We start from the raw sequence: 9551 nt of genomic DNA on the forward strand, positions 1-9551 counted from the left end.
TGCCTGACTGCACTCACGGTGAACACACGTCACCCTGATGAACTTCTTACAGGCTTGGAAGGCTGCTGTACAGGTTCCGTGAAGCCTCCTGAACAAGCCCAGCACCCTCAACCTCCCCTCACAGCACAAGTGCTCCAGCTCCCTTGCCAGCTTGGTGGCCCTCCAAGAACTCCTCCTAGTTTATCGAGATCTTTCCTAGAACCCAAAATAGATTTTTTTTTTCTTCTGCAGTCAACTGTCTTGGAGCCTTCTATAGATGATTTAAAATGCTGCTCTCATCCATTTGGAAAGTTACTAAACATTTAATGTACAATTGTTAACAATTATACAAGCAATAAAGCTACTTGAATGTACAATTGTCTGTCAGTAGTTAGTAACAGAAGTCAGTATTTCCCATTTCAGCAAGAAGCAAATGAACCATGAAATATATTAAAGCTTTTAATTGCCGTTGATACTTAACAGTTACATGGAAAATATCCCTTGCTATACAAACTTTTGGATTATTAACAAAACAGAGGCATGTTTTACCATCCCACAAGCCAGACAATCTCCCACACTAGAATTTTTATAGCTTTGGAACAATTCATTCTCCTCAAGACTGTATTAGAAAATTGATGCAAGAATTAAGTGCATTATAAGTGGTCGATACCACTACCAGACTAGACATAAACTTCAGAGATAGTTGTCTCAGTTAATTTCAGAATCCATTCTATGGGAAGAATGTTTTTTTAAACATGTCTGATAATTTGCTCCTTACATGTTTTTTTTCTATATGTTTTGCTTTTCTTGATAGTAATTGCTCCTTGCTGTTTAATATACATCCTTCTGATTCCAGTAAAACACACTGATATATATCCTAAGTCTTCTAGCAAAGACTAGATAGCCAAGGAAGGAGAAAGAGATGACTACATGGAGGTCTCTAGGACTGTATTTCTAGAATGGCGCTTTGCCTGGAAATACAGTACAGCTATTAAATACAGCTGATACTGCTTAGAAGCAAACAACCAACCAGCTTTGTTTAGAACACAAGAACAGAATATTTTGAGATATACTCATCTAAAACTTCTGAGAATAAAGGACACCACTTAAAGACAAAGTATTAGGTGGGAAAAAAAACTTAACAGATTATTCAGACAGAATTAACAACTTCATAATATACGAACTGTAATTTTTTTTTTTACATTTTTTTACACACTAAGAACAACCATTTCTGAATATTTTGCACCTACAAGTGCATACAACAAACTTAAAAACACAACTAAAGTGAAACTCCCACAGAATCAGTTGGTTTATAGAACAAGATGTATACTAAATTCTCCAATTAAAAACCTGTAAAGTAGTTTCAGTGCTTTTTAACCCACCTTCCCACAGCAGGGAATTAATCCCTCCAGGGGGATGCAAACAAACTTCAAAGAGAAGATTATACCCAGACACTAGTACTGTACAATGTAATGTTTACGGTCAAATTTGTTCAGATTTTCTGGCACTAGAATCCAGGTCAGATGTGCAGAAACAAAGACCAGTTATTAAAAGGGCTCCTGCAGTTACATCAAATAGTTGTGACGGTGTACAGCAGTAGGACAAGCCAAAACTGTATTCCAGTTACAACTCCTATGGAGGCTTTGGCACTAAAGGAAAGAGTTGCAGTTATTTGGCTCTCACTGATTGTAACAAACAAATACAGATATAGAAGGAGGTAAGTGGCTCCTATTTCCTATTATTAGTCTCAACTGTAAAAGATTCCAGCTTACTTTAAAAGGTGGAAGAGCAGAATAATGAATATTCCTCAATACTTCGCACTACATGGTTAAGAATAGTTTTAGCCAAGAAATAGGTAGAATTACAGCACAAACAGTACCTTTCCCAATGCAACTGATGCCCGAGTAAGTTACTTCTGCATACACTTCAAAGGTAGTTTCCGGATTTTGTCTGAAAGGGGAAAAAAAAAGTATTTAGCAAACAGATTTTTTTTTCTGAGCATGCTTTCAATTACTCAGACAAAAAGGGTTCTAAGAATGCATACATTACAGTGACAACTTCATAAAATAGATTCCTTGTTTTATGGCCTGAGAACCTCAGATCTTTCTGCCTTGCAGGAATGTAACAGGTAGGCACTGAGGCTCAGATCAGTCAGTATGAACAGTGTCCAAATGAATTCCACCGAGAAAATAAAATTAAATCTAAAACAATAGAAATCAAGCACACAGATCCTTTATGTCATTTCAGTCACTGTGACCTGTCTGCATTTCTACATACTAAAATGTCACAGGCCTGTCATTCAGAAACTTTGCCAGAAAAAGAGAACTATGTTCTTTGTTCCTCTGAGTAACATTCTGAAAAGTGATGCTTATTTCAGTTCTTGGGCATAATATTAAATATGACTTGCAAAAGCGAGTTCTTTTTTTTATTTCACCTTTACTTTCAAATTAGAAAGGAAATCGCTGTATATACTAGATACCATCTTGGATATATTTTCAGAATAAAATAAAATAAAACCTAAATACCCTTTTCTCTTCACCAAATTGAAAGCAGAGTCAAATCGTCCAACATGAAACAAACCAAACAGATTCACGTTTTCATTACTGTGACCCTCAAGTTCAACTTCATGACACCTATTTACTCGGGAAAAATGCAGCAGCAGTCAAGAGGGTGAAAAACCACTTTACGCATACATTGCTGGAAAAATTAAGAGTCTGTATTTAGGATGAAGACAGTTCCCCTCTTTAATACCTGTTAATAACAGTTGCATCTCTTTGTCAGAAGGGCCCTGCTGAAGAATATTTCAAATGCACAAGGTTTAACCTCAAGACGCTGCAGTCTTAACTGTGGAAAGTTGCCAGATGCAGATGAAAAAAAGAAATAGGTGATATGGTTAAAGGAGATACCAAATTCAGCTACAAAAAGCAAATTAAGCTCACAGAAAGAGACTATTCTCATCCAAGTTATTAGTATACCAGTACTAAAAGTAGAAAGTTAATGTTATATGACTGAAAAAAAACACTTAGCCTACATTTTCAGCTCTGAGTAACATAATTCTAAAGCCAACTCCATAAATGAAGCTCTGGAAATATACTTCATAAGGAGCATATAAATGCCGCAAGTGATTGTATAAGAAAGCATATTTTGAGTTCAGTTTCTGCCTAACAATTTTAGCAACTCCAGAATTTTTGATGAGATTAAAGAGAACCACACATTAGACTTTGTAATTTTTTGGTTACTGAAATAGGGATTTTGTAAGTCGGAACATGTGACACTTTATTCTTAGATTTTCCAGTTAAAACTAAGTATCAAAACTGTTCTAAATTTATAGCTGTTTGTATAGGGATAATATTGTCTCCTATATGTTAATGTAAACTACCTAAAATTAGAAATCTGTTGAAGTATAAGTAACTTGTGAATTTTGTTAGTTTCCTTACAGCTACAAATGAAAACAATGGCAAGAAAAAAAAATATCGTATTTATGCTAAATTCCCATCTGAATAATAAAAAACAAAACCAAAAAAATCATCTTCCTCAGCATCTCAAACCAAAAATATAAACATGTCAAGGAGTTAAGCCTGCTCTTCAGAGAATTTATATTATTTTTATCCTACTTTAACACTAAAAGTGATTAAAAAAAACATTTCTACTCATGCCACAGACCCACTCAGTGCAAGTCAAATGGCTCTAAGCCAAATCCCACACCTATTTAAATTAACAGAAAAGCTACCATTGGTTTCAGTAGCATAGGATCACACTCTACAGTTTTACAGAGCACCTCTCAGGAGCAACAATGTTGTCCACAATTCAATTAATTTTAATTTAATTTGCCACCAGTTCCCAACTGATTTGCATTTAGTAGCCATTTTTCCGAGAACTACATTGGTAGGTTGTAAGAACCTAAGATCAGCAAATCAACTATTACTTTGCAGTGTGAAATAAACTTGCCTAATTTTCTTTGTACTGCACATGATCTGCTTCAAAAACTCACATTCTTAGCTATGTTCCCACAGGCCTGGCACAGGATGAGTATGGTATGATAAAGGATGAGTATGGTATGATAATCACTTAACAGAGAAAAATTATTTTTCCTTTAAAATGTATTGCTCTGCAGTCTTATCTTACCCTCCTTGTTTATACCTCTATTTTTAGCACCATTTCCGTAATTAAAAGTTTATACATTTGCTAATATTTTTACAGCTAATGGATAAAATAACAAACACCTTTTTAGTATTATGTTAAGGTCTGTGTTTAAATGCTGCAGTGAAAACACTGCTTAACACAGCTGGCAAGAGCACATGCTATATACCAAAACGTTCAGACAAAAAGACATTAAATTTTCTATTTTAATATTCCATGACAAACGTCCACTTATTTCTAGGAACAGTGAAATTGAAGTAGCTTTGCCAAGGCAGAAACTCTGTATTAAAGACTGCATTCAAGAAGCTAACACCTCGGTATGAGAATGAAGTCAGCGCGAGAATGAAGCCATTGTTGAATTCTGAGTATTTTACAACTTTTCTGTGGAATTAAGGAAACAAGTCACTAAGAGACTTCATACAGTTTGCAACCATAGCATAAACACGCATCATAATATGTATATTTTGCAGTCCCTTTTTATGATTATTAACCTGCCCCACGGACACGTAATGCTGCGTGTACCTTGTACCAAACCCTCGGCTCACTGGACCTGTCCCCAGCACTGGGAACCCAAACACCCGCATGCAAAGTTCTCCCTCCCCCAGCCTCCAGGTAACACTCAGACACACGGTGAATTGCCAAGTGAACATACATATGATAAAAAAGGCGATACACAGGACACATATGTAAGAAGTATCTCATTTATTTGATAACTCAATCACCTGAAAAGGAAATGCAATAGTTATAAGAAGTAGAAGTTCAGGATGAGTTTTTATGAGAAAAGAACGCTTCTGTGGTAGTGCTATGTGTAGGTATTACTGCAAACCTCTTTGATGTAGAAATTGCTTTAATATCAAAACAATCCATAAGAATTTTTATATTGAAATAATATTTTTAAATAAGTCTTACACAAGATTTATGAAGAGTAAAATTAAAGTTCTTCTCCAAAGCTGTCTGTACAGAGGTGTGCATCTCACACACCTACAGCCACAACCTGGGTTCTGTCAGCAGTATTTTCCCCACACATGGGACAATGCAGTAGCACTTCTGACAGAAAAAAAAAAAAAAAAAAAAAAAAAAAAAAAAAAAAACACATTCTGCTTAAAAAAACTGATGCATAAGAGAGGAGCCTGACAGTGTTTGATTGTTAGCTCTCGTTACAAAACTCAGTTACTCATCTCTTACAGTTATAGAAGTCCATGATTGCTAATTCATTGCCGATATCGCACCTCCGGCCCTTATTAACTTCCACATCTTTAACTTTTTCTGCCTGGTATTTTCTAAGTAGGTAATACCACATCTCAGTACCTAGCAAGCTCTACGGCAAACAGACCAGCACCAGGGATCTCTTCTTTCTTCACTGAAGTCCAACTGCCGCTGGGATGGACCAGGGCAACTTTTTTACTCTGCAATGCAATTCCATGCTAGAGACCGATCCTGACACATGGTTCAAAAATAGGCATATTTTCTCTTTTTTACTGTCCTGAGCACTGAAGGCTACCACAAAGCGAGGGCAGCCAGGCTAACTAGACTCCCATTTCCAAGACCCCGCCTGGCACAGGGTGCCTCACACGTGTCGCAGGGCACGCGCCAAGGCGAGGCGTAACGCCCCGGCAGAACCCCACAGGACCTTGTTCTGTGCCTGCAGCTACCCGCAAGCCACAAGCTTACAGGACTGCTGGCAACTTTGTGATTTCTTTCACTTCCTTCTGATGTAGCTACTGATAATTTCCTCTAAGCAATCTTTCACTCTAATGACTCATTACTACACATCCATCAAAACCATAACTGACATATGTCTGGGTTTCGTGCAGAGCATATCGCAGTGTGTGCAAGTGATCATGTGCCAAAGAGTTTAATAGCCCTCCTAATTATCAGTCCATAGCAAGAAACAAGAAACCTGACCACTGGATTTTTGCTAGGGTTCCAAAACTCATTGGCACTATGAGTAAAGGGGGTGTGCCTCGGTATACCCCATCATAACATAACTTTCTCATTCATGCTCCCATTCACTGCCCCAACCAGGAAGCTACTTGGCACCTCCAGAAGTACTTCAGATGGTATGATTTTACAGAAGTTTTACAGAAATTCAAATGTACAGTATTTTACAGAAATTAAAAATGCTGGTCTGCTCTGGGTCACAATGTGATTTCCAGATTTTAGTTTATTTCTTTACTACTGGATCCCAGCAGGATAATTAAAATAAAGCCTATTAATTATGGAAATCTAATTAAGAAGGATAGAACATGAAAGTCCTGATAACGACAGCAGAATTTCACATTTGAAAATAAATCCAAGTGGAAGCCCAGTTTTGTTTTCATGTTTGTAACAAGTACTTTGTTCCTCACTTCCTCCCCACAAGAGAGGAAGTACAGCATTAACTTCGGCTTCATTAACATCACGGCTTGGGAAGCCCACATGTTGACAGCGAGGAAGATTACTTCGCAGAGCAACTTCACCAGTATCTGTAGACTCTGCTATTCACTGCGTTAGGGTTCTTTGCAAAGCATTCTGCTGCACACAGTCCACAAATTAGGTGACAGGTGAACACCACCCTCAAGTCAGCAAATGCCTCCGGAGTCTGTGCTGCTTCTAAGAATCTTACATGAAGGAACGAAACTTAGAAAAACCACCCTTTGGAAAAAGGAAGAGGTCAAAAGGAAAGAGTCAAGTTACCTTAAAGTAGAGCGCGTATTCTAGGCAGACTCTCTTAAAGTTCTGTGTTTCTGAATTATGGCATAACTTGTATGGTATGTTAATTAATTTAATTAATTAGAGTAACTTTTAAGCCTTAAATCACACTTGAATCAATTCAGGTGAAACAAACCTTAGATTTATTTGTAATTTTGGAAAAAAAGCTGTAAGTCTTATGCCACATGACAAATACTTAACACTTTTCATTCCAATTCTTTCATTTTAAACCTGGAAATGATAATGAACATGTAAAATGTTGCTGTAATATTAGCAGCAACAAAATCCACTGTTCCCTTTTAATAGTTAGCATTTCCCTTGGCAACACGGAAGGTGAGAAAGATCCTGCCCAAAGATGTTTAACAAAAATCTGTGTGAACAGACATCTCGCTCAAAAGAGCAGACCTGACAAGTCTCTGAGATAGCCTCTCTCGTGCTTTGTGCACGTTAAGATTGTTGTGAATGCTGCTCAAGTAGAGTAAGGACAAAAGCGCCGTGCTGTTGTGGTTTTATATCAGAGGAGGGAAAATGAAATTTATTAATTGTCCCTCAGTGCAAAACTACTTGATCACTCAGCGGACAAAATGCTTTCTCAAAAGGTCCAAGAGGAATGCATAACGCTTATATGGGGTTATCACCTCTGTTTTCCTGGAGACACAGAAAGGCAAGGGATTTGCCAGTAATCTGAAAGAGACACTCACACTGAAACAGACTTTGTACAGATAAAGTCCGTAAGTCCGTTGGTGCTTATAAATACTTCTAACTGCCACACCTCCCGCCTCAGTGAGGGCTCCAGTTGAAGCTCCTCATCCGAGTGACTGCATCTGCAATCAGCAAAGCAGATGCAAGTAAGTGAGCATCACCCATTTTCTGCGGTTTAAGAGAAGGTCATCATAAAAAGTGATTTCGGATCATAATCTTTGAAGTGACCCACACAAGGATGACAGCTGCCAAATGCAACACTGCAAGTCACAGACACAGACTTTGCTCCGATGTTAAAATGGCAATGACTTTAGATTGAACTTGTACTTTGAATGTAAACTAAGAGTTTAACGTATTTTTCTTACTTTGATTTTTTGTAGCAACGGCAGAAAACCCATACTCCACAAAAGGGCAAAAAGCACCCCCTCCCAAAGGAAAAAGGTTGTTTTCTGGAAGCAACCAGTCACCTCAGCACTATGACTGCAAGCACTCGCTACTCGTTTACATTTCCCAAGAACACCAGTGGATGTATGCGTACCCAGCCTAGGGGCTTGGGAATACAAAGACATGTCATCACACCAAGGATGATGCAAACTACTGCTACTACTCCGGTCTTATCCTCAAATTAAACAACAGAGGTGAAAAGTTGAAGCCCTGTGTAATCTTGACAAGCAACGTGTTAACGAAAGAAAAGCTATTGCTCAACGGCACCTACTGACATTGCTCAATGAGACACGAGCTAACTGGACGCCCCCCACGCAGCACAGCTTCCACGCACTGAGATGTCAGCGCTCACTGCACGGCGATAGCTTTACTGCGCCCCTACCCACCTCAGGGGAAGAGAATTACCCCGGAACAGCGCAATGAACGGAGATACATCAGGATACATGACGTACCAGGAGAGCCTACCAATAAATCAACCCCCTGACTTATGAAAATGCAAAGAACCACTGCGGGCACGGAGCTGCAGGCCTGACTGATTGCAGCGCTCCTTGTCTTCCCCCCACGCCCCGTGCCGATGCCCCTTCAGGTGCCCATGCAGCCCACCCCCCCTCCCCTCAGCCCACTCCAGCCGAGGCACCGAGGCTGTAACTGCCCCGACCCCCAAAACAGCCGGGGCATTGCCGGCAGCCCCAACCCTCAGGGCCTGCACAGAACCAGCACGGACCAAGCCCACGGCCCTGCCCTCACGGCCTGGCCCCGCGGGGGGGCCACAGGGCGATGGGGCACACGGAGCTGCCGGGGCCGGGAGGCGCCCCCGGGCCTCGCCGTGCCCCCCTCGGGCAGCGGCGCCCCCGCGGCGGGGCCGGGCCGTGGCCGTGCAGCGCGCCCCCCCCCACACCCGCCGCCCGCCCCCGGGGCCCGTCCCGGGGCCTCCGCTCGGAGCTGGGCGGGGAGGTCCCGGTGTCGGCCGCGGCCCCTTCCCCCGCGGAGCCCCGCCGCTGCCCGGGGCGCTCACCGGATCCGGGATCCCATGGTCCGCGGGGGGCCGCATAGGCCCGGGCCCGAGCCGGAGCGAGGCGGGGCGGGAGCGGGGGCCGGCGCTGGGCGGGCCGCGCTCTGTGCGCCGCATCGGGCCCTGCTCCGGCCCGGCTCGCGTCGCCGTCGCCCGGGGCGCGTCACGGAACGGGGGCTGCCGGGAGCTGTAGTGCGGCGGGGCCGCGGGGCCGCGGGGGTGGGGCTGACTGGACCCCCCCCCCCCCCCCCTTGGGCCGCCTCAGGCCAAAAGTGGCGGGAAGGAGACGGGGGCGGGCAGCACCCCCTGCCCCGCGCCTCCTGTCAGCGGGCGCCGGCTCTTCAGGCACCCCCAGGGCAGGTCCAGAGCCCGCAGCGATGCCTTGAGGGGCGACCCCCCGAGCAGACGGGACATGGGGAGACCTGTGAAGGTCCCAGCTGTCCCCAGCGGGCCGGTGTGTGGCAAGCAGATCTCGGCCCCCGGGCAGAACGAAGGAGCAGCCTGAGGAAACAAGGGCGAGTTCTCAGAGGGGTGGGAGCTGTGCTCTGCAGGGCTGCAGTTGAAGCGATGTGCAGCTGGGCAC

At 42.7% G+C, this 9551-nt stretch overlaps 1 protein-coding gene across 7 annotated transcripts in view; it reads right to left on the minus strand.

Annotated features, from left to right (window-relative positions):
* DENND1A (DENN domain containing 1A) overlaps positions 1-9129 on the minus strand; it is a 191094-nt gene extending 181965 nt beyond the window's left edge. For 5 of the 7 annotated variants that reach the window (XM_035341489.1, XM_035341487.1, XM_035341486.1 and 2 more), the window contains exons 1-2: positions 8972-9128; positions 1859-1929 (exon numbers count right to left, since the gene is read on the minus strand). In XM_035341489.1, coding sequence (XP_035197380.1) covers positions 1859-1929; positions 8972-8988 — 88 coding nt within the window. In that variant the 5' untranslated portion in view covers positions 8989-9128. Of the gene's footprint in view, positions 1-1858; positions 1930-8971 lie in introns of those variants that run through there. The other 2 variants (XR_004754946.1, XM_035341491.1) reach the window with 2 other exon arrangements.
* Positions 9130-9551: the final 422 nt, after the last annotated feature.

This window comes from Oxyura jamaicensis, chromosome 17 (genome assembly GCF_011077185.1).
Source record: "Oxyura jamaicensis isolate SHBP4307 breed ruddy duck chromosome 17, BPBGC_Ojam_1.0, whole genome shotgun sequence".
NCBI classification, from domain to species: domain Eukaryota; kingdom Metazoa; phylum Chordata; class Aves; order Anseriformes; family Anatidae; genus Oxyura; species Oxyura jamaicensis.